A 26,999-nucleotide genomic window follows, 5' to 3' on the forward strand; every position below is an offset into this window, starting at 1 on the left:
AAGAATATATAAAAATCTGCCTAAGAATACCAGTTTTATGGACGTTTTTCTCCCAACAAGTAATTTTAAAATATAAATAATCTCTTAATCAAAAAAAAGAGAAAAAAGACACAGAATAAATACACTGAAGAGGGCACATAAATAATTTGTTTCTAAAAATGAGAACAAAACTATATAGGTAAATTATACCAATCTTTTAGAAAAGAAATGGAAAAAAACAGTGTGTTCCAACTTTATAACCTAGTGTAAACAAACTATCAACAACATGGAGTAATTTAGGCCTACTCTTCTTCATAGCTTTGAAAATAATTCAAACTGTCCATAAAAGAGGGTAAGGAAATTAGATGAAACAAGATGCTTTGTGAAAGAGCCTTATATATTCCAAGCTGATATCACAAAAGAAAGCACATACTTTGCTAGAAACAAAGTTTACACTTTTCTGTCCTGAAATACTTTGCAGAAAAATTGGTTTTAAGTAAATTAGTTATTTATCTATAGCAATAAGTCACATCCACAGTAAGAAATAAAGAAAATAATTACATAATTCTAGTTTTCCAATTAGCAAAAAAATGAAAAAAATTTAAACTCCAAAACTGGTTTTATTTTTTTAACAGTTTTACAGAGGTACAGTTTATATACCATAAGTCATTCATTTCTTAAAAATTTAATAATTTTTAAATAAATTCACTGAACTGTACAATGATCACCACAATTCAATTTTAGGACATTTCCTTCACCCAAAAAAGACCCCTTTTGCCCATCTGCAGTCATTCTCTGTTCTCACCCAGGCTCTAAGCAGACACTAAACTACTTCCTGTCCCCACTGAGCTGCCTTTCTGGACTACATTGTTTTCTGTCTGTAAGTTCTTTCTCTCTCATCATCACAAAAGCATAGTTATCACTATAAATAATATCATACTACAATACAGGGTCCAGTGGTTGAGACAAATTCTGGTGGATAATGGCTAAACCTCACAATGTATTTGGAAAATAAAAAACCAAGTTGCACACTAAAGATGCCCAGATCAGAACAGAGAACCTTTATTCTCTCATTCAGCAAATATGTGAGACCTACATGAGCTAAGCACTTGGATACATCAGTGAACAAAAAGAAAGATTCAGAGTAGACCAAAGAATCATAGCTCTAAAGAGCATATGAAAGAAAAAAAACTCCTTATCAAGCACAGGAAGATAATGAAGGAAGAAAAAACATCTCATTCTTATCCATTTGACAGCCTATTCTCCCAACTTTTAAACTGCTACTTGTAAATAAACAAGTTTACAAATTATTCCTGTGATAAAAACACAGAAATTTTAAGTCTCTAGGAAAGAAGATATTTGCTCCAAATTTAAATACTTGATTATTTGACAAAATATCACAGAATTATATTCTAACAAAAAAGTGTAAATTGGGATGTCAGCATCATTCACAGATGTATTACTGTTATGATCAGAATAAAACTGCACATGCTATTTTTAAAAACAAAGATATACATCATAGGATTTGTTATAAAATTTGTTATTCCTAAAAAAATTTTTTGAGGTAAACTGAGCCCCAAATAGAATAGATAATATTTATTAAAATACACTCAACTTAGGGTTGAATTAAGACTTCATTATGTCCAATGAACTCTGAGTTTATGAGAATGGAATTTGGCCTGGTATAAAAAAATTGCCAACTTTTACTAGCTAGAAGTACAGCTTGTTGAAAACACATAAAAAATAAAACGGAGAAAAATGGTTTATGGACTTTCATGCCTTAGTAATTCCCCACACAAAAATTCTTGAGAGGTCAGCCTTCTCTATAGCTTTCTTTCTCTCTCTTTCTTTTTTTTTAATACCAGCACAAAGACAAAAGACTCTTAGAATGAAAGTTCTAAAATTACCCTTCAATGGCAACTTTTAAAAAGAAAAATAGAAAGAATTAGCCTTTAGAAAAAAAATGATCATTTTTTATTTATAAATAAAAATTTATAAGAGAAATTCATAACCATCAGTAAGTATATATAAATGCATACTATTTTCTCAAATCTATATGATACTAAGAGGTACAGAATATAAAAAAAAAATTACATGACATGGTTGCCTGTCTTTAAGTTGTTATAATCTTGAAATTTCACTTGAGAATTCTGGAATCAGAATTGGGGAACAGACTGAAGTAGGATTTAATCTGCAGCTCACAGATTATTTACAAATCAAGTCTAACCAACCTGCCTCCTTTTCTGCACTCCAGCTCCTCACCTGTGAAATGAGGAGAAAGCAGTACTTGGTTTCTTTTATAACAGCTTCAATAGTGATACACAGTGTCTCAATGGACACTTCCTCAAAGTTTGACATGGCTTATATATATCATCTCTAGTCCTTTTAACACTGAATTCAGTTATGTGACCTTGATCAAGTTACCTTGATCAAGAAAAGTTATTAAAGGAACTAAATTTTAAATGCATCTAAAGTAATAAAGTGTTTGGCACAATGCCTGGCACATGTCAATAAATACTAGCTGTTACCAAAACCACTTTTCAGACGTAGAAACCAAGGATCAGAACTGTAAAAAAAAAAAATTGCCCAAGATTACAGAGTGGTGGTCTCTATTGGTTTGACACTGGAGCCCAGCTTTTCCCACTAATAAAAAGGATAACCCCTACATCTGCTTGCCTTTAAACTATTTTATGAAATCAAATAAAATAATGTTTTTAAAAAATAGTTCCAGATTTTTATAAGTAAGCAAAAAAAAAAAAAACCCACCTCTTTAATTTGCCTTCTATCAAACCTCTTCTATTGCCTTCTGGCAAACTAGTTTGTGTATGTTAGAATACTAAATCTCTGAAGTTGTTATATCTTTCCCAAAGTTACAGAGGAAGTTAGTTAATCTGAATTAAACAAATTTCATTTCCATCTCATCCAATATTAAATATCAATGTATCTCTTCAAGAAAAAGAAAAATGACTATGCCACTCAAAAATTTCTAAAAGAAACAAAAGTTAATATAATAACTTGACTAAAATTAAAAGTTAAATAATGTGTTAAAATGGACTAATTTTTAAATTGAGATTTTAAAAATTCAAATAAAAATTTTCTCCTATATAGGAAAAATAAAGCAGACTCAGGGATGGGGAAATAAGTCTAGAATATTCAAGTTTAATTCTAGAAATCCAGAAGAAGAGAGAGCATATTCTCAGATATTTATAAATTATAACTTACATCCCACAGAACTGAATAAATTATGTTCCTTGCTGGCAAGGCAGTTTTACATTAATATTTTAAATAGTTTTTGCATGTTTGAAGAAAATTAAAGATTAGTTTAAAAAGTAATTACATGGCTTATTTTACTTGGTGTAATGTCCTCAGGGTTCATCTATGCTGTAGCATATGTCAGAATTTCCTTCTTTTTTAAAGCTGAGTAATATGCCATTGTGTGGATATACCACATTTTGTTTATTCACCCATTGATGGGCACTTAGGTTACTTCCGTGGTTTATCTACTGTGAATAACGCTGCTATGAACATGGGTATACAAATATCTCTTTGAGACTGTAATTGCTGAACCAGCCCAAACTAGCCCTGTTCTGTGTCTAACAAGATACTGAGTGGTTTTTCAGTTACAACAGAACAAAACCACAAGTCATGCAGCATAAGCATGTGCAGAGGAGAAAATTTTGATCTGCAGTAACACCCAGAATCAAAGTTTTCCCCCCTCCACAGAACCAAAGGGCCAAGAGAAGACATAGCCCTTCCAGAAGTGAAGGGTCCATTGTCCAGGAAAATCCAATGCTAAAGCCCCTTTACCATATCTTAGCATAAACAGCCGAGTGCCAAAGCTCTCCAGTGTAAATCTGCCTCACCAGCGCTTCCACAAACCAATCTTCTAGACTTCTAGACATGTGTACTCACCCTCTAAAATAAATAAGCATTGTTTTCTTTTGTCTTCCCGATCTAAGAAATACTATTTCCAACCCAACTATGCTTTGTAAATTCTAAAGCATTTCTAAAATATGCATCCAAACCATTTCAAAGTAAAAAATTCAAACAAATATTTTTCAATGTACCAAAACAACTAGTTTGCCTTTTTTTTTTTTTTTTATGAATGACCTGCTGTGTTGGTACACAGATGCTAACTTAGTCTTGGCCTAGTCTGGCCATTCCATAAAATGGAAATTTTTATTCCAGCTTCAAGACAGGTCTTAACCACTCTTACAAATTACATAGTGTTAACAGTCAGCAAGACCACTTCAGATAGAGTTCTCTTTCCTGCTTTTATTATCCCAGTTGTTTCATCTATCCGTTAACATCTGTCTTTTAAGACAAGACCATCTACCGATGGAAATCTTTTTTTGGATATTCATTTCAACCATGATAAGTGGACTCATTCTCTCAGAAAAATAAAAGGAAGAAAAACAGATGAAGGTGAATATCCTTCTAAGGTAAAGACATTTTCTATTTTTGTCAGTCATATAATATTCTTTTAAATTAAATTTAGAAATTTTCCACAGTTCCATGAAACCAACCAAAAAATACCTCTTGAATATAACTTTAAAGCATTTTTTTCAGTCAGAAAGTTTAGTGTATTTAAAAGTGAGTTCTCTAGAATCAGACCAGCATCAGTAAGTCATTCTGCCGATTACAGACTGTGACCTTGGGCAATGGTGTAACCCCTGTGATCCTAATTCCCCATGTGTAAAATGGGTGTAATAGTGAAACCCTACCCTGTAGGGTTAAAAAAAAAAAACAACCCATCCTGAAAAAGTACCCCATAGGTATAACAGACACTGGTGACTAACAGAAATTCCTGAGCTTGTCTTACAGAAACAGCAGATAAGGGAACAGCTTGTTAAAAACTCCTCTGTAACACAGCAAAATGGGCTGAAAATGGGTGGAACCAATGTGGCCAATTAGTCTGTGCAGAATAGACTTGCTTTCCAGTGGATGACCTTTTGACATCGGAGGGCCCAAAACTCCACCCTCAAATCATGCTAATGCTGCCATTTTCTGAACATGCATCCTATAAAGAAGCATGTAGTTCAGAAACGCCTGAGAAGAACAGCATTACCTCCCACTTTTCCTGCCTCCAGTCACCTTTCCCTGCACCTCCGACCACCCTCTACTCTTCTCTCAAAAATATCCCAAGCCCCTCGCTTTCAGAGTGGCGGATTTCAGATCTGTTCTCCCATGTCTTCACCTGGTTGCTTTGTGAATAAACCCTTTCTCTGCTGCAAACCTTGGTGTCTTCAGCATTTGGCTTGCTGTGGGACAGGCAAACGAGCCTGGCCTCGATAACAACAGCACCTCCTGAGAGGGTTTTTGAATGAATTAAATAGGATCATATAGGTAAAGATCCTAGCATAGTGACTGGGATACACTAACCACTTAATAAATGTCACATGCTAGTATTATTAAATAGTATTGGGTTCAAAGCAACATGCAAGGTATCTGGGGAATACCAAGGCTATAAGATATCAGTCGCTTCCTCATGAGGTTCACAATTTAGGACCAGAGATAAAATATCTGCAAATATTTATAATATGAGGCAATATGTGCTAAGAACCTTAAAGATTTAATACAAACAAATTGTAAAGTCTATATGTAGTAGGTGGCTTCTGAAATGGGATTGGACAAATGGATAAAATTTTGAAAAAGACATACATATTAAGGTCATTCCAAGCTCTGGGAAGAAACTGTCTCAAGGTTCAGAGTTAAGAAAACATAAAGCCTGCCTTGAAAACCACAAAAAAATTAATTTGGCTTACCTATAAGTACACCAGAGGATACAAAACTAAAAAGGTATGCTAGGACCAAGTAGACAAAAGCCTTGACTGACAAATTGGAAAGGTTGTATCTGGAACCAGGAGGCAAACAGAGAAAATAAATGCTTCTGAACAAAGGAATAAATGAAATGATTAAAAAACTATTTAAGGAGATTAAAGAATTGTCAAAGGAGCCTAAAGGCAAGAAAGCCAATTAAAAGATGACCACAACAGTCAGGCATTCAGGAGTTAATGCTGCAACCAGACATGCTGCTAACAGCAGGAAAAAAGGATATTAACATAGAAAAGTAGTAAAAGGATTAGGAACAGGATCAGTTATGGGAAAGACAGTAATCTAAGGTAATGCTGCAATTCTGGGTAAGAATCCTATAGTCAGTCCACAGGGGATATGGTTTCCAATAAGAGTATACCTTCACAATTTAGAACCAAGGCGAAAAAAAAATTTTTTCTTAAATATAAACCTCTTACTATAACAACAGCAAAACTACAGCAGTAGTCATTATTTATATGCTATTTGCCACATGTTGTTCTAAATTGTTCTAAGTGCCTTATGTATTTTCATTTTCTCATTAATCCTGTGAGAAGATACTATTACTTCCCCACTTTTGAGGAAACTGGGAACAAGGGTTTTAAGAAACTTGCGCCTGTCAGAAACCTAGGAAGTAAGACAGCAGTGATGTGAACCCAGGGAAGATGGCTCTAGTGACCACTTTCGTACCCACTATACGAAATGCCTCTGGATATGCAACACAGGAAATTAACATCCACCCCAAGAGATCGTTTGCGAATAGGCTACTGATAGAGCCTTAGTGATCATCCAATTTTAATCAAAGTCATCAAAATATCTCCGTAGGGGAATAGGAATGTAATTTAAGCAATGTAAACACTGAAATCTGTCCAGCTGTGTTTCGACACGTCCAGATAACTATTAGGTTGGCATAAATGACAAAAAGTAGCAGTCTGCACAGAGCTTAGAAAAGGGGATTAAAGAAAAAGAACATCCCTGTATAGGGGAAAGACGGACCTGACTATTCGGCAAATAAAAATCCAGAGAAGAAAAGATTACTTTAGCTTAAGGTCAGTGTCCCTAGCAGTCAGCAAAACTTGGTAGTAATCTAGTTTGCAGTGTAAACTTCCCTCCAGGAGCCACTTAACTTATAAATATTTTGGTTCAGCTAGCAGTTGCTGATTTCAATGTAAATAAATAAATGAGCACTGATATATCAGTTTACTCTCTTCTAAATTTGGTTACTACGAGTCTTGTAAGTTTTCAGTAAACTGGTAAAATAAAATTCCTAAACCTGCAAATTTGGGGGTGAACTCTGTATCTACAACTATGTAACTGTGGTGTTAAGATCCAGGTGACCAGGTAGTTTCTTTCTATTTCTGCACTAATTGATTGCTTATTAAACCTTAACCTCTGTGTGAGGTGGGGATATATCAAAAGTCAAAACAGTTCTTGTCCTTATAGAACACACAGTCTAATCTCTCTTTAAAAGAGGCAGTATAAGCAAAATTATAAACATGGCAGAGTCTATATTGATTAATATTAGTTGTCCTTGAAGAGGACAATCTGAGGTAAGAGGGGGAAAGAAGAATTTTCACTGTATATCTTTTTGAATTGTTTTTAAGCAATGTGAAGGTATTATATATTTTAAGATTAAATACAACTATTAACATTGGTAGAAAAATAACTGATGAATCAGAAAATAAATCTGAAGAAATTATTCAGAATACAGCATAAGGAATAAAGAGATGGAAAAAATTAAAAAGGAGTCAAGAGATACGGCATTTCTTAACATGACTTAATAGCAAGGAATTTTAATCAAATATTAGATCAGTAGATCACTAGGTAGAAGAAACCAGCTACAAAACAAAAAGGAAATTTTAAAGTACTGATTTTAAGTAAAACAACTCTATGTGCACACATTAAGACACTTGTTATCTTTAAAAAGTACTCTTCATATTATACTTGATTGCCTGATTCTAGTGTGATCAAGAAGTTTATGATGGGAAATAATTAACTCTGTCATCCCAAACTAGATTTTGTTGACTAAAACGGAAGAACACCGACACCTAGAAACGCTTTAAGGGAAGCAGGAATGATTATGGCTTCACATTGCTGATATTTAGGATAAAAATTAAGGTCTTTATTTCCTGTTCTTGAATTACAAATGCTAGGAAGCAGATAAGGGCTTCAATATATAAAATGAAATCTACTTATTCTAAAAAACAAGTCATGAGTGATCTGTTATCTTCAGCAGCATTAAAGAGCCACGTTGAAAACAAATCAGCTGGTGCTGGATTAATTCAGTCAGACTGATATCTGGGTGCCACCTATTCTGTCAGCTAATTCAACATAAACTTTATTATTTTACATATAATATTCGATATAAATGTTAAGTTAAAGCAGTGTTTATCAAGATACCACAAAAAGCTTTTCCTTATAAAATAACTGTCTAGATTTCATATGAGACATTCTATGTCTTATATGAGAAATGCCTGCTTATATTCTGTAAGTCTCAATCACTCCCAGGAGACCTCATCTTTCCTTCTACTAACACTAATCTAAATAGTTGATATAGAGAGGCCAGGATTAAACAAGAAAGGATAACATGGGACCACCCCAAGAGCCATTTGGGCAAACTACTGGCGGCTCCATCATCTGTTTTAGACATAAATACCTTTTTTATCTCCTCAGTCTCTTTCTTCCAGGCTTTCTCCTTCCTCCTGCTTTTCTTACTCTTTACTCTTTATTAGCTTGCACTTCTCTCTCCTGTGTCTTATTCTGAACCTCTACGTTACCTATTCACCTGTCGTAATGTAGTGATCTTAGCAGCATTCAGCCCTAAAAGAAGTTGCTTTCCACCAGACAGACTGTAACGCACTCATTCAATACGCCCTTTTTTTTAACCATCTACTATGCATGATATAGGTATATATCTAGATACAGAAAAGTAAAACAAAGTAAGTAAAGAGAAGTTTCTGTTCTAGAAGTGTTCAAAATCTTAGCTGACTATCAAATTATGAAAAAGTTATGTACAAAATGGTGGCAGGGGAGGTGAAGCAACTGCATCTTTTCATTTTTAAATAAAAGCTTGTATTATTTTATCTTACTCAGCACAGCTACTGATGTATTGGTGGTGGACAGGACATGTGGTGTGTCAAGTCTGACACAGACATGCAGTGATACCTGGAGAGTTGTAGAAACCTGACGGGGGAGGGCAGGTGAACTCTAATTATCTAAGGGTACAAAGGCCAAGCCTCAAAGAAAGTAGGTCAGATCTAAACATGGACAAACCTCTCCAATCCAGGTAAGGAGAATTTTTATCAACAGCTGAAAATCTTGCACACTGCAATGAGCTGAGATGCTGAAAAGTCACTTTTTTTTAACACTTTTATTGTGGTATGGTTCCTGTACAGCAAACTACACATATTTCAGATGTACGATTTGAAAGTCACTTTCTAAGGTCTTTATTTTCTACATAGCTCTCATGAAAACTTTTGCATCAACAATTAACTTACTATAAAAGAGCCTAAAGAGAGTTATCTTTGTATTAACTGAAGGATGACTTTTTCTACATAACATTCCTAAAACTCAGAAGGTCAGCTTTCAAAACATACAGTATTAAGTTAATAAAATATTTGCTCAAGTACAAACTCCACACTCTGAAGCCACTAAATCATCAGCAGATATAAAAGCTGCTGTGATTGTAGGATTCCTTTTCTCAGGAACCATGTATGGTTGTACCAGTATATGTCTTATTCTTATGTTAAAATGGGGTAAGAGAATAATAGGAAAATTCTTTTTTAGAGGCTTAATAAGAAAATGTGTATGTAAATGACACACACACACAAATCCCAAAGTTCATGATTCTGTCTTAGAAACACAGCTCTATAAAGTATTTCAAACCAAAGCCACAGGAATGTAACAGAGGTTACCAAAGTGTTGAAGATTACTAAAGCATTTGAAGATGATAAAAATTAATCATCTTCCTTTCCTAAATCTCAAGCACAAGTCTCATTTTCCAAAATCACATTCTGCGATCACTAGTGAATGTTCATCCAGAATATGATCGTGCCCAGTGCACAGTTGGCACTTCACTTATTCCATATTTAAAAACAACCAAACCAAGCATGACAGCTAGAAAAAAAATCACCTAAACTTAAGAGATACCTCTTCACATAAAAAATTCCCTCCCGTACAAAATGTGCCAAGTTATTTATAAGGGATGGTAACTCCCTCTCCCTTTCTCCACCCCCCGCCCCCCGTAAGATTCAAAACATGAAACTGAGAAAACTTTCATTATTTCAACCACTTCATCTAAGGCTACTTGAGCTAGAAATCTAGAGTTCATGAAACTGACACAGAAATACAAAGTTTCACATGTTAGACCAAGTGATTAAATAAACACACTTATTCATGATCTAGTTATATTTGGGGATTCAAATGCTACAATTTTCAGGTTCTTTTCTTTTTAAAAATTTCAACCTTATTTTATAAAGATGAAATACACAAACATGATTATAAAATCTAGGCAGATTGCGATTCCTACCCTCCCTCTCCCGTCCTCTCCCCTGCTTCTAAACCAGGCAGCTCATCATCTACTTCATGGACACAAAAACATACTTCATTGTTGTTTTGAGTATTTCAGGTTGAAGCTGCACACATCTATAGTATGCCTCAGAACTGAATTACATGACCTGTTCAGTTAACTCTGTAGAGATGCCTTTTAAGCACATAGATCTTTAACAATGTTTCTGATTAACGTGCAAGTAAAATTTGTCTTATCTTTACAATTTGCCATGGGGCTCTCCAATTAATTACTCACTCCAAACAAAGGTTTGTCATTTTTATATACTAAGCAGACGATTTTTGTGATCTTGAGAGCAACTTAATCAATCTAGACATATAGTCACTGAATTATAAAATTAGACTAGGTAGTACTGACCTAAAAAAAAATCTTAAAACACTTTTGTCCACATGGAGAGAGTACTGACTCTGGTTCAATAGTGTTTAGATAAGGAAATCAATCACAAAAGTGCTCAAAGTGGGGGGAGGGCACAGCTCAAGGCGGAGAGTGCATGCTTAGCACGCACAAGGTTCTAGGTTCAATCCCCAGCAGGTCCGCTAAAAATAAATCAATAAATAAACCTAATTACCACCCTCCCACAAAAAGTGCTCAAACTAATCATATTTACACATAAAGGGAAGGATGAGAAAGAGCGAAGCCATTTCTAAGCCAACAGCAAATGAGTTAAGTTCACTTTCCTACCCGAGAAGAAAATGTGCAAAAAGGCATAGTAATCAGCAATATTCCCATCTCCTTTTCAGCTTACACAAATTACATATTCTGCTCTCAACTGTAAAACTGTGTAGACAAGTGTTCCACCAATATTTTCAATCTCATCACAATCATGTTTAGAGCCTTATTAAAATTGAAATACACACTTTAAAACGTTTCAAATATAACATATTAGCTTTAAGGAGAAAATAAAGACTAACATTTGTAAATATTTGACAGTTTAAAAAATATTTTCACAAACATGATCTAAAGAAGGCATCAGTATTCTCACTTACTAAGGAGACAAACTTGTGGCTTAGAGAGGGTAGACGGCATGTACGAGGTCAGCTACAACGGGATAAACCCGGAACTAGAAGCACAAACTCTTAGCTCAGAAAACACATTTTCATTCACTTCTTTAACTGGAAGACCTGGTTAACAGGTCATCTATGACTAATTCCTAATGTAACACCGTTAAGTGATCTGCTATGATAAAAAGAAACAAAGTTGACGTATATTCACTGAACACGTATCTCAAAACCAAATGAACCTATTCCATTTTAACAAACATCCAAAAATGCTAATGAATTTGCAGTCACTACAAAGTTGAAGTATATTCTTCAGTGTTTAAAAGTCCACTCATAGTTAGCCCACCCAACTTTTCTAACTAAACATACCTTGATTTAACATGACTCTGTTTCTTAAATGATTTTAAGGCCACATATACACTTGACAAAACAATATAATTATTAACTTCTATTACATTTTGATTTAAATATCCATTGTCCGAAGGGAAAAAACTTTGCAGCGTTAGTAGTTCCCTGGTGATTAAGGAACGCTCAAATAAACAGAACTTTTATTCATCATGCCCTCTACTGGTAGCTCAGGAGGCTCTCATACACTTATTACAGGAGGCTGGATTAGTTTCTTTAACTGTGGTCCCTCAACAACTGCATATAAATCTGCAAAACTTGTTAAAAATACAACTTTCCTCCTCTAAAAAACATCTACAGATACTGTGATTTCAGGAAGTCTGGGATAAGATCTACAACTCTACATTTCTAGCAAGTTCCCCAACAAATAAGCAGAGAATCACTGGTTCGGTTAGTTATACCACCAGCTGACTTTCAAAACACAGTAACTTTGCAAAAAGCTCTGGGAAGGCATTGCTATGCCTGTTTCACAGATAAAGACTGAGGCTCAAGATAATTTGCCCCAGGTCACATGCTAAAAGGTAGCAGAGCCACCTACATCTTCTTATTCCTAGAGGTGTTATGTCCTTAGAGGAAAGAATTAACAGAACTGATCAGACTTAAAATTCAAGTATTTCTTTCTTTAGACACAGCTTATGTGAGCGACATATGCTGTACCTTCTCAATCCTGGCTCCACATGAGAATCACTAGCAGGGTCTGTAAAACTGCTTCCAGCCAGGTCCCACTCCCAGAGATTCAGATTGCACAGGTTTAAGGCAGTGCCTGGCCATCGTTTTTTTGGTTGTTTTTTTTAAACTCCCAGATGATTCTAATTGGCCACTGGGTCTCAGCACCACTTAGGCCTGTGGTGCATAGAATCTCCTGGAGGACAAGACTGCTGGGCCCCACCCCCAGAATTTCTGATTCAGTAGGTCTGGCAGGATTCTATAATTTGCATTTTTAACAAGTTCCAGGTGATGACCATGATGCTGCTTCTGTGACCACCCTGAGAACCACTGGTTAAGCACACTGGCTAATGGTTCTCAACTTTGTCTACACATTAGAATCACCTGGAGAAATTTTTTTTAACTCCTGATAGCCAGACACACACACAGACCAATTACATCAGAATCTCTGGGGTTGGGTCCCAGGCATCAATATGTTTAAAGCCCTGAAAATTAAAAAGGTTTCTCTACAGCGAAGGTCTATAAAACCCATTAACATGTTAGTGGATTTATAGTGATTTTCCAAGTGGGTAATATAGCATGCATTATCTCCAAACCTTTTTAGACCAGGAATACTTCTGTCAAGATGCATAATTAATGGCTCTGGATGTGTGAAATATTAGCCCACAAGATAAAGGGGAAACTGCTTTAAGTGGCCTATAAGACATTTCCCTCCAACCTCAAATCAGCCTCATCTATTGCCAAACCTCCTCTCCCTCCACCGCCTATGTTCCTATTCAAATATTAATAACTGTCTATTGCAATTATTTGTTTCAATGTGACTGTTTGCACTATTCCTATAAGTGGAGTCAGAGATTGTATCTTATTTATCTTTCATTCCTTAGAGCCTACCATGAGCCAAGAGTAGCTGGTGCTCAATAAACATTTGTTGAGTAACTGAATACAGATTGATACCCCCTACCTTCGTAGAAAAGGCAGTATCAAGGCTGGCTGGTATGCAACCTAGCATACGCAACAGCTTTTACATAGCTAAAATCAGACCTGAATATTCTTCACAGAGCTACTCTTGTTTAATATTGCCTTAAATAAAAAAGACAGTGCACTTAGATGTGATATTTAATTTGTCTTGGGATCTGCCACATCTTCAATTCATTAGTAACTTAAGAGTGGCAAAAAGCTTTGGTAATTTTTTATTCTATGAATCATCTAGCCAAGTGATCCAAAAAGAGGTACAAATGCTTTATGCCTTAACAATGAGACAAAGTTTCCTAAAACCCTTAAAGAGAAATGAAAATGCAAACAAAAAATACTATTGTTTTGAAAATCCAAGTTTTTATAACTTGAAGATACTAAAAATCAATGTTTCAGTTTTGTTTTTTAATTTATAAAGAATAGTATTCTTCTGTTAGCAAGCTACATGTCTAATTCAGGTCAAGCAATTTTGGTATATATTTTTAAAAACTGAAAATTAAGTTTAGTATTCTCCTTTGGTGCCACAAAAGGAAATACCTGACTTCATGCTATAAAGGTGGTATGGTCCATTCTATATCTTTCTGGGACTATGTTTTCTATACGTTGCACAAACATTTAAAATATCACATATGTATGAGTCTCAAAACATCATAAGACTATGCTGCTTCTTGAACTTTTCCAGTTTGTTGTACTATGAGTCTGTATTGGAGGAAATCAATCATGTTAACAAATACTAAGGTATATTTGTTTTTAAAGGGCAGTGTTAATTACCTTAACATGTACTTATTCAACAAGTAATTACTGAGTGCCCATTATGTGCTAGGAACTGTTCTTAGAGTTACAGTTATTCAATAAAAAAATAATGTTCCTTATGGAGCTTAGACAATCTGGTCTATTTTTTTTTCTGGAAAGAGAAAAGTTGGAAACATTCTTGTGGTCCAAACTAGAAACAGGGATTCTTTGCAAGGGAGGAGGAAAAGTTAAACCTAAACGCCATTAGCTTACAAAACTTGCTGGAAGACTCTCAGAGACTCTGAAAAAGCTGATAAGCTGAGAAGAGAAAAATAATACATAAATGAAACTTTAAATTAATTAGTGTTTACCTCTGAATTCCTCCAAGAATATTCTTAACAGCTGCCATTAACTTCTGAAGATATACAAATGCTTCTTCAAATGATGCTAATTTTGAAGATGTCAGAGCTGAATTTGAGCCCAATCTTTGAAACACATCCATGCTAAAATAGAGAAAAAAGAAAGATACTCATGGGTACACATGCATATTCACTGTAATTCAAGTATTTTCATTTCTAATGTATTAAATAAGGTACTATTTATAACTCATCTTTCACAATGCTGATCTATTTAAGTCAGAAATAAAAGAGAATGACTTGTCAAAGTCCAGGCTACCATTAATGCAAAGGATATAGGTCAATATACAGGTCTAATCTAAAGTAATACTGTAAAAGCTGTGTGAATAATGTTTCACTCTAAGAGAACATAAGAGATAGAAAGAAAGTGATACTACCAATCTATGTTCAAGTCAGTACATAAATACTGACAGTACTTCAGTACCTAAGGATGAAGAAAAAAATGGGACATCAGATTAAGAGTTTGCTGAAATTGGAAGTTATAAACGTTCATACACTTTACTCTGGTAATTCCAATTTTTGAAATCTATCACATATTAATAATTATTATTCACAATTGGGCAACAACTTGTAATCACCTAAATGTTCAACAATATAAAAAGTGTTAAGTAAATAGTGAATTAGCCGCCTGATGAAATACCAAACAACTACTAAAATGATACTTATACCATCTATGAAACAGAAAAATTAAGGTACACAAAATTTACTTCTATAACATAAAGACTACATAAAAAAAAATCAGAACATGCTGTATTGGTTGAAGAGTGTCCCCCAAAAATTCATGTTCACTCACAACCTCAGAATGTGACCTTATTTAAAATAGGGTCTTTTCTGATGCAATTAGCTTAAAATGAGGTCATACTGGATTAGGGTGGGCACTACCCTGTACGAAGACAAAGGCAGAGACCCGATCCTGATACATCTGCAAAGACGGCTGGCAACTACTAGCAGCTAGGAGACAGCCATGGAATAGATTCTCCCTCAGAATCTCCTGAAAGAACCAACACTACAGACACTTGATTTCAGTTTCTAGCCTCCAAAACTGTAAGTGAATAAATTTCTGCTACTTTAAACCACCTATCTTGTGGTAATTTGTTATAGCAGCCCCAGAAAACTACTGTATATGCCTAAAAACAAAGCTAGGTATACATAATATTAACAAAGTTAACTATGGTTACCTTTAGGTAGTAGCATTCAAGGGAAATTTCTCCCCTACTTTACAGTACTTTCCAGAACATTTTTGTATAACAGTGGTAAAATACACATAAAATTCACCATTTTAACCATTTTAAAGTGTACAGTGTAAAGTGTACAGTTCAGCGGTATTTAGTATTTTCACAATGTGTGCAACTATCACCACTATCTAGTTGCAGAACATTTTCATCACTCCAAAAGGAAATGCTGTTTGCATCCATTAAGCAGTCACTCACCATTCCTCCTTCCCCCCAATTCTTGGTAACCACTAATCTGTCTTCTATCTCTATAGATTTGCATGTTGTGGATATTTCATATCAATGGAATCATATACTATGTGACATTTTGTGTCTGGCTTCTTTCATTTAGCATGTTTTCAACATTCATCCATGTTGCATGTGTTGCTATTTCATTCCTTTTTATGGCTAAATAATATTCCATTTTATGGATCTACCACTCTTTTTATGAATACACCACATTTGTTTACCCATTCTTCTGTTGACAGACATTGGATTGCTTCCACTCTGGCTACTGTAAATAGCATTGCTATGAACATTCATGTACAAGTTTTTGTTTGAAATCTTGTGTTTAATTCTTTTGAGAATTCCATTCTAAGAATGGAATTGCTGGGTGCTATTGTGATTATATGTTTAACTTACTGAGGAACCACAGATATGTTTTCCACAGTGACTGCACAATTTTACATTCTTATTAGCAATGTATGAAAGTTCCAGTTTCTCCACATTCTCATCAACATCTGTTATTTTCCTTTTTTTCCCCCAATGGCCATCCTCGTGAGTATGAAGCAGTATCTCACTGTGGTTGATTTTCATTTCCCTAACGACACTGACCACCTTTCTGTGTGCGTGTTGGCCATTTGTACTTCTTATTCAAATCCTCTGCCCATTTTTTAATCAGGCTTTCTTTTTATTGTTGAGTTCTAAAGATTCACTGTAGATTCTGGATACTGGACTCTTATTAGATACATGATTTGCAAATATTTTCTCTCATTCTGTAGGCTTTCTTTTGACTTTGATGGTGTCTTTTGATGCAGAAAAAGGCTTTAATTTTTATGAAGTCTAACTTATCTAATTTATCTCTTGCTGAGCTCTGCAGTTCAGTCTGCGGCACCAGACAGCCCTGCTCCTATTTTATCTTTTGATATCACTGTCTATGATATCACTGCCTAACCCAAGGTCATGAAGACTTATTCCTATATTTTCTTCTAATAGTTTTATAGTTTAGCTCTTGTATTTAGATATTTTATCCAATTGGAGTTAATTTTTGTATGTAGTTTAAGATCAGGGTCCAATTGCATTCTTTTGCAGTGTATGTAGCTATTGAGTTGTCCCAGCACTGCTTAGCATGTACAAGGTCTTGGGTTCAATTTCCAGTGCTGCCATTTAAAAAAAAAACAAAACTGGTTTTGTGCATTTATTATTTTAGGAATAAAAACTATAAATTTTTTTATTTAAAAAAATCTCTTAAATTTTTAAAATAAATTTAAAGCCCAGTCATCTCATAAAGTTTGAAATACAGAAATATAGAAAGAAGAACTATATAATGCCTATAGTCCACCAACCAGAGACAAGCATTACTGATATCCATGGGCACTTCTTCTTTTTCTGGGTATATATGCATTTTGTCTCTGTGTATGTGAGAGAGAGAGAGGCAGAGAGACAGAGGACGAATGAATACAGGAAACAAACTTCTAGGAAAGCCATCAATCAGTAAATCAAAGAGTTAAAAAAATTTTATTAAAAACTTTATTAAAAATTATCAGTAAGTTGTCAAAAACAATTTCTTTTTTTCTTTTGCCTTCACACTATTAATAAAATTCTGAGTCAGAGAAAAGTAACAGCAAAAAGTAAGACATTTTGTTTAATTACAATTCCCACTGCAAATTCAAAATATATGTTTCTTAAAAAATGTGTCAGAAGCTTGAATGAGAAATAGCAGGAAAAGATTTTTTTTTCAAACTTGAATCATTAGTAGTATCTAACACTTATCCAAATTCTTTATAAATAGAAAAGACATAACAACCTTACCTGGTATGCTATTAAGTTCACAAATGATTACTGAACCATGATAAGAACACAGGGCAAGAAGATGGCATTTACAGTTGTGTGTAAGTGCTCTAGTAGTAGTTTTTTATGGAAAACTCTGCACAGGGCCTACCAGATCTTCAAACGAGCATCTCTACACAGAAGGCTCAAGCATGAAGATGTTGAAAAGCTCTACAGTGACTCTGGTACACAACAGGCATGGGAGACAATGAAGTAGGCTTCAACAACTATGTACTAATCAAACAAATAACCATTTTTCACTTACTAAAGTACTGTAAGGTCTATTATCCAGAAATTACCCAAAACTCTGTAACATCCAACACAAATGTATGTATATTATAGTCACTTCCAAGGTGTGTAAAGTACTCAAGTGTTTTCTAAATGAAAGGATGATTAAAATATCTTAGATATTGTTTTAAACTGTTTTATTTTGAAAGTGATCATCTCTGTTTGGTATACGTAATTTTCTGCTAACAAGAATATCTGTTAAACCAAAACATTAAAAATATGTTAAGACTGGACAAAAACAACAAAACTTTTGCTTTATGTGGAAATACAAAATTTTAAATATTGTTTTCTTTTGTTCACATGTCAGACAGTTATTTAGTATAACAGACAGTCTATTTGTTTGAAAAAAAATTTTAATGGTAGCCAAGGACTAAAAATGGGTCCCAAATCTACACTGTTGTAACAGATGACTGACTGAAATGTTTAAGTGGACTGCTAATACGACTTTGCAGTTCTTGTAAACAACTAGAACAGAAAGATGATCTTAATCCAAAACAACAGTCACACTGGGCTCTTAATTAAGCCAAAAAACTCACTATAAGGTATACAGTATGACTGACATTTTAATTATATAAAGACCATGGACTTGGGGAAAAGAATGGGAGAGAATGTTGACCTACTTTAAAATCAGTTGTTTTTAAATTTTTTTTAAGTTACTCTAGTAGCAGCTTACTTAAAGACCTACCCACAAATGGTCTCCACCTTTTCATTTTACCAAGACCACAATAGTTTATGTGTATGAAAGTAATAAAAGTATTTCTTCCTTTTAAGTAAAAGTATTTATCTTTTTAAAAATCTTACATGAATTTTCTTTAATCCAGACTGACATTTTCTTAAATTATTTTAAATCTTACAGCTTTGTATCCTGCTACTTTGTTTAGCCAATCTTGGTGACTGTTCATTGGTTTTGAAATATACAGGCAATGATTATCATCAAAGTTTCACATCTGGATCACCTGGAGAGAAGGTGATTTAGCTCAGCTTCATTTCAGTCCTACTGAATCAGAATTTCTAAGAATAGAACCCAGGCATATATTTTTAACCTCTCCCCGTAATTCTCTGATGTTCACCCCTATTTAAGCATCACTGTTTCTAAGGTACCAATTTGACAAAAGGCCCTCATGAAACAACCTAATACATTAAACATTGAACTCACAACTCAAACACTGTTTAACGAATAGCAGTACTGATGGAAAACCCTTAAACTTCAAAAATTCTTGGAAATTTAGTACCTGTTTTGATATATTGTAATCCAAACATTCTCTAGGATAGACCAGATTTCTTGATGCCTATTGGGCTGGGGAGAACCTGAGAAAATGGCGATTTCTTGGTTGTTAGATTTCATCGAAGAAGTATTTTCTTGATTTTTACCCGGTGTATTTTCTGAAGGACTTCGTTTAAATTTTGCCTTGACCTGAGGAAATAAGAATTACATAATACACAGCTAATCCTTCAATAGTAAGTGAGAGAAAAAGAATGCCAATTGTGGCTTAGAAATGTTCTAGCTTTCCAGGAAGTGCTGATTATTCTTTGTCCTTGATTATGTACAGACTATTCCCAGAAAAGCATCAGAGCTAAAAAAACCACATATTTCCCTTTACCATTTATATCAAATAATATTTCTAATCTATTTATTATAGAGTATAAGAGGTACAATCCTACCTATAAAGGATTAAGGAATAAGTGAGCAAAGAAACGGAAACAACAGTTATAGATCATTTTTTTAAGAAGGCTGGTAGTGGATGGAAGGAGACTGCAGTAAATAGCATGACCAATTAAAAGCATTTAAGAAGATCTGGAGGGAGGGTATAGCTCAGTGGTAGAGCACCTGCTTAGCACACATGAGGTCCTGGGTTCAATTCCCAGTACTTCCATTAAAAATAAATAAATAAATAAAATTAGAAATAAATGAATAAATAAACCTAATTCTCCCCTCCCCCTGCAAAAAGTATATGGAGGAATAGATCTGACTGTATTTTTAAGCATGGTAGAAGAGCAATACTATTGATTCAAGTGACCTTTTAAAAAATCACCTTGGGGGAAAATATTAACTTAGGTTAAAAAAAATCTGATAGAATCGAAAGAAGTTTTAACCATGAGTTTAATAACTTGCATTTTTTTGTTTGGGTTCTACTATAACTTCTTTGTGAACTTAAATAAGATCACTCCATTTCTTTAGGTTTCCTTTGTTGATAAAAGTATGATTTCAAAGATTAGCTTGGTGGATTATTAGTTTTATGCTTATCAAATTTTAAAAAAAGAAAATTTCCAGAACTGTAACAACAGTTAATATTTACTGGGCATCTTTTATGCTCAGGAATTTTCTAAGAACTTTATATCTATTAGCTCATTTAATCCTCACAGTGACTTTATGAAGTAGATACTATGATTACCTATATTTTATAACTGAGGCAAAGAAAGGGTAGGTAACTCAAGGTCACACAGATGGTAAGAGGCATGGACAGAATTTGACCTTCAGCAGTTATGAACTGGGTTGTAATCTCTCTCCAACTATAAAAGTAAAAATTACCTTTTTATATGTTTTGAGGCAGGAAGAAAACTGCCTGTTTACATTAATTATGAACTTAATAAATATACATGGATGGAAAGATGTACTTTGTTCTAAGATAAATTTGTTTAATCACCACATAATGCTTTCCCTCAGCTCTCAAATAGTAGTGTACACAACTATGCAAACAGATTGCTTTATCAAACCCCTACAGAGTGCTTACTACATGCTCGGGACTCAGTGCTCTACAAACATTAACTTATTCAATTCTCAGGACAATTCTGAGGCAGAGATTATCATACTCTTTTTATAACAGAAGGAATTAAGGCTCAGAGAGGTTAAACAACCAGAGGTTAAAGCATAACTTGTAAGAATGGGGATTCTGACGCACACGCACAATTCTTATATTTATTAACAAGTCCGATTTTAATTATTCTACTGTTGTGGAAAATTGTGTTACAGCTCGGTGTTATAGCTCAGTTGTGACAGCAACCTGGATTTGGGCGAGAAACCAAGCAGCACTTGGAGAGTTGGAGAACTCAGGTTTATTACACCAGCCGGGCCAGAGGAGTTAATGCTTTTAAACTCTGGACCCCGTGTGTAGGTTTACACAGGCCTTTTATAGGCTGCCAGTTTTACACTTTGCACCTCATATGCAAATAAAGTACAAAAGAAATTGACAAACCAGGAACAAGCTTTGTAGAAATAGACCAATTAGGAGTGAGCTCCATGCAAATGAAGTATTATAAATGGACCAATCAGAAGTTAGGAAAGTGGGCCAATTAGAAGTGAGAGTAATAACCAATCAGGAGTGAAGGAAATAACCAATCAGAAATGAGCTCAGGGAACCAATAGAATTCTAGGTGTAAGTTAGCCGCTTTAGAGGCAAAAAGTGAGATAGAATCTCTGGGCCAGGGAACCAGAGGGTGCTGGGAGGAGAGCAGTGGCCCTGTCTAGGGGTCCTGCCGGTCTTTTTATGGGGCTGCCGGTCTTTTTATGGGGCTTCCCGTCTCATTACCATCCTGGAAGAGCAAGATTGTTTTTGTTTGTTTGCTTTTTGGTGGTTAAAACGTTTATAAAAGAAAAAAAATGTATCTTTTCCCTGTCCCACCCCATTTATATAAAGATCTGGAAAACGATGTTACTTAACTTTCCATTTTGGTTTCTCAGAAGCAAAAAATAAGGAATATTCCTCTTTTCCTTATTTCCTACACTTGGTAAATTAACATTAGAGGGATTTTTTTTTAAACAGTTACTATATTTAGATACCCTATTCCTGGAAGTAATCTATTTCTTTTTGTTGCTCAAGTTAGTGACACATGACTAAGTATTCAGGTCATATATCAAATCTAAAGCATTCTACAAAACAACTCCTATTGAAAGTCTATTTTAAAAGCGCAAGCTAAATAACAAAGTTCCTGGCTGACAGACAATGAATTGTTTCAACCATGAAAATAAAACACCTGAGAGCTCTAATTGTGGAAACAATACAGGTTGTTTCAAGCAATCACACTAATACTAAGTGTTGGGGGAAAAGTACTAGATTCTCTGCCACTTGGCTTCTTGAATTGCTTGCTAATGTGGCAACTGGAAAATCAAGACCCAAGAATAAATAACGTGCTAAATAACAATTCAGTATTTTAAAATACCCAGTGGGCAACATACAATAGGCATACTATTAAACAATGCTAAATTTTAAGATCACATTATCATGGTAACGCCCATCTCCAGGATTCCAATTGACAAAACGACCTTAAAACTCGATATTCACCATTATTTTTATCTCAATCAATCCTAATTTTTAAAAATCTCAATAATTCTAATTCAAAGACTGCTAAGCCTGTTAGTGGTCTGAACTTTCCATCTTGTTCACTGTGTTTGTTTCACCAAGATGGGGTGTAGGGCTCAGTTCTGTGAGCGGAGAGAATAATATATTTTTTCCTACATAATTCAAGTACAATACTTAAGCTGCAGGTCCATTCTTTCCTACAAATAATTCTAAAAGTCACACTTGCCATAGAAAAATACGACGACCAATGTTTTGGTCATCTTAAACCAAAAGGTCATTCACCACTTAAATCAAGTCTTTCCTCAAAAATAAGCACGTATTTCCCATTAGTTTATAAAAAAGATGATGCTTTTACTCCATGAGATACTCTCTTAAGTAAGTTCTTTCCTCATCAACTATGATTAAATTTAGTGTCATCTAATCCTTTCATTCCTTCACAGCTAGTGGGACCTATGTTACCAGGAACAATTATTGAGAAAAAACAGGCCAGTTCAATAACTCAAAGAAAAAAAATATTTATACTAGATGAAAGTACTATTAATATCTTATCCAGCAATTGTGATGCAGAGTTTTTTGGGCTATTTCTGGCATATAAAACTCCCAGAATTTTCTAGATTTGAAATTAGAAGACTGTAGAAAGAGTATTACCAGGGTCAAACTCACAAAGGGGCAAAACTCAAAGAAGCAAACAAGCATCTGTGCTAGGCATACAGAATCACATGAGGAGCCTTGTTGAAGAACTGGCAGGTCAACTGGCAAAGTCTAAGTAAGGTCTGCAGTTAGATAATTATGTCAATATTAACTTCCTGATTAATTATACTAGGTATATAAGATACCCTTATTCTTTAGGAAATATATATGGAAATATTTAGGGATAAAGGGGGCTAATATCTGCAACATATTCTTAAATAGTTCAGAAAAAAAGACTTCGATAGATAAATAGGGAAAACAATAACACAAATGTGATAAAATGTTAACACTGGGGAATCTAAAAGTTAAAAGATATATATGAGAATTCTTTAAACGACTCTTGCAAATTTCTTGTAAGCTTGAAATTATTTCAAAATAAAAAGCGAAACAAACGAAAAATTACTGGTTACCACTGCCAGAAATTCAATTCAGTAAAGTTTGAGAGGGGCTTAGCATATGCATGTTTAAGAAAATTTCCAAAGTATTTTAATGCATGCTGTCAGGGGCACTGAAAAATGAGTACTCAAGCAACAATGCAGTTTTCTTTATCCATAAATGAAATAATATAAAATTCTAACAACTGCTGTGACATGACACTGCTTCCGTAAGAGGATGTGTTTTATGACTTATAATAAGGATTGCTCAGTCTCCATTCAATTCACTTAAAATTTACTTAATGCTTTAATATGTTAGAATAAGAGAATTTTTTACCTATTATTGTCTACTAAACACATTTTTAGAATGTATGTGATTAGCTACTCTAAATGGCATTCCAAAGGTATCTTACCTCTGAAAATGTTTGGAGTAGTTTGTTTACTTGAGCAAAGGCCTGTGGAAGAATGCCATCATAATTTGACCTTGTACTGAAAGCATGTAGCAGACTTTTAGAATCCTGAAGCAGGAATTTCACTGTTTTAATATCCACTGCATTATTAGCTGGCAACAGAAAATTATGAAGAAAAAATATATGAGTGAATATACATACAAAAATGTCTTTGGAAAAATATCTAATTAATAATAATTATGAAATTTAAGAGGCGTACACATTTACATCTACAGGCCACTCCTAATTTATCTCTCTGGTGTAAAAAGCAATAATTAGTTTTAGACAAATTTCTTGGAGTTGATTCTGGCATTCCATACAGTCAGTCCTCCCTATTCACCAGTTCCACGTGCACAGATTCAATCAACTATGGGTCAAAAATATTTGGGGAAAAAAAATTGCCTCAAGATCCAAAAGTCAAAACCTGAATCTGCTGTGCACGGACATCTATTTACATAGCTTTACATTGTATTAGGTATTATAAGTAATCAAGAGTTAATGTAAAGTATACAGGAGAATGTGTGTAGGTTATATGCAAACACTACACCATGTTATATAAGGGACTTGGGCATTGAGAATTCTGGTATCCTCAGGGATCCTGGAACCAATTCCCTGTGAATATCGAGACTGTATTCAAATTCCAGAACTTCCCTCAACTTCAAAGTAAAAGTAAGTGAAAGAACATTATACTCTTCAGAAAAGAGAGAGAATTACCAAACAAATGAGTTTTAAACCACAGATTTTCAAAACTGAGGTTGTCTGCATACAGATTACCAGGAGACATCATAAGAGTCACATTTTGGTGATAAGCACTTAAGTTATAAGCAGTACCTTTCATAATCAAACTCAGTTATCATGTAGTGATTTATCTTCAAATTCCAGTACATGAAATGTAATACTAGATTTATTCAAAATGTGTTCTCTCTGGACACCATACAACCTTAGCAAAAAACAAACAATCTGAGTAACAAGGAGCTGTGGGAAAGAGAATCCAGTGGAATTTTCTTCCCCCATAAATTAGGAAAGTTAGTTAATCTACGAGTAATCATTTAAAGGCATAACAGTTTCCTCTTAAGGAACTAAAGTTACTTTAAATTCTCAAATCAGAAGTGGTGACAACGAAGTTAAGTAACTTTCTAATGTCACCGAAATCAGAGCAGAAAAAAATCATTTCCATTATTAAGACAGAGCACTAAATAACAGTGTTCATAGGTGTTCACAGTAAGCATGCCACAGTGTGCTTGTCCTGTTTTAACATTCACAGCTCAGAGATTGTTACATTCTGAAATAGCAGCATGGTTTTTCACTGGCATTGAGTTTAAAAAAACAGTTTCTTTTTATCACTTATATAAGTATTTGCTTGTGAAATATTGAAAGGTTAAATGAAAATAAAGAGTCTACTTTCATAATTAATTACACAATATTCATAAATTCTAATCTAATGTGATGGTTATAGCCAAGCTTCTGGCTTCCCTTTTATCAAGCAGTCTATTTCTTTACAAAACACTTTTAGTTATTTTTAAACACTTTACCAAAAACTTTTACAAAACACTTTTAGTTATTTTAAAAATCAACAACTAGTTTAAATTCCTGTGGGAAAAGAAGAGATGAGAGATGCTACACAGAAGATGAAACGAAGGTTTGATGAACCTGGAAATCTCCTCAGGAGAAGAAATTGGGCACAACTTTTAAGGGTACTTCTCCAGTGTAGTCTATGTTCAGTAGATCTTACATACTTGAATTAATCATTTTATTTCTAACTTACAAGAATTCTGTACTGTGGGCAAAAGTATGATAACAATGATCAATCCAGTGCCTAGACTCAATGTAAAAATAAATCTTACATGGTTGACATAGTTTAATGCTTATATAAATTCAATAATTATTTAGGTTAAAGTCAATATGACCACAAAGTTAGAAAAAGCTACTACTCATTTTCCACACAGTTTTCTATGAATTGATCTAAGGATACACGTTTGGTATACTGAAATTAAACAAATACGTATAATTCAACAGCTGAGGATATTCTTAAAAGATAGTGAGCAAAATCATAAACTGATTTTTCTAATTCAAAATCATTTTAGAGCAGAAGGCTTTTTTATAATTCTATTAACACGTTCTTCACGTCAGTAAACATTAGGCATCAGATTCTTCTAGACCTAGAATCAATAAAAGTTTACACACAATGATCCCCAAAATGAGTTTTCAGCAAAACGAACAGTTACCATTTCTTCACTTCTCTCCTTGTTAGAAATAAGTAGTTAGAGCTGCTGACTCCTACCTCTAAGCTGTACGTAAAACACTGCCCAGCCCTGGAAAAACAAACGCAAAATGGCAACCAGATACCCCGTGTTTAAAACCAAAGCTTGCCCAAGATCATACATTGTTTAAGGACTTTTTCTTTTGATAGAATCAACTATATTATGCCCCTAGTAAAAGATATGAAAAATGTTTCTATACATCTTACAAAACTGCTTTGAAGGTCAGTCCAATATGTTGTTCCACGTCCCTTATATAATAATGCCCTTAATAAATAATTTCTATAGTTAAAGACTCATGCCTGGAAAGTGTCTTTACTTTAAAACTCGGTAACTTTCAAAAACAGATATTCACACACCATCTACCACATATAGTCATAAGGCACTGACTAGGCACTTCAAATCCCTTGGGGGAATATTTAAAGATATAAAACATTTTCAAACAGTTTATATTTCAAGGGAAAGAGAAAAGTAGTATGCCCACCATAGAATGTTCCTGGTTTGCCTTAGCTTCCAAGAAGCTTAGTGTTAAAATCTGCATTCCAGTGTTGCAATAATTGTTTGCATACGTTTTATAGTAAAACTACCTTTCTTATTCTTCATTACCTGGCTCTTGTGCCTGTAAGCCTAACTTAAACCCTCTTATACTCAGGTTGTTATTTAATGGACCACATAAACTCACAGTTATTTTTTAAAGGTGGGCAGAATATAATTAATACATAAAACAATAAACAGATCACTTCATGTTAGGAGTTTGAGAAAAATCAAGAACCACCTGAATAATCTAATAACAGTTACACTCTGCTTTTTAAAGGGATAGCAAGACAAATCTAGCT

At 34.2% G+C, this 26,999-nt stretch overlaps 1 protein-coding gene across 5 annotated transcripts in view; it reads right to left on the reverse strand.

Annotated features, from left to right (window-relative positions):
• The window catches only part of SWT1 (SWT1 RNA endoribonuclease homolog), an 82,699-nt gene that overhangs the window by 18,799 nt on the left and 36,901 nt on the right, over window positions 1-26,999 (reverse strand). For 4 of the 5 annotated variants that reach the window (XM_015234777.3, XM_072948539.1, XM_072948540.1 and 1 more), the window contains 3 exons: window positions 23,870-24,018; window positions 19,327-19,508; window positions 14,502-14,633 (listed from right to left, as the gene is read on the reverse strand). In XM_015234777.3, the coding sequence (XP_015090263.1) occupies window positions 14,502-14,633; window positions 19,327-19,508; window positions 23,870-24,018 (463 nt within the window). Of the gene's footprint in view, window positions 1-14,501; window positions 14,634-17,488; window positions 19,051-19,326; window positions 19,509-23,869; window positions 24,019-26,999 lie in introns of those variants that run through there. The other variant, XM_072948541.1, reaches the window with a different exon arrangement.

The sequence above is a fragment of the Vicugna pacos genome, chromosome 23 (genome assembly GCF_048564905.1).
Source record: "Vicugna pacos chromosome 23, VicPac4, whole genome shotgun sequence".
NCBI classification, from domain to species: Eukaryota; Metazoa; Chordata; class Mammalia; order Artiodactyla; family Camelidae; genus Vicugna; species Vicugna pacos.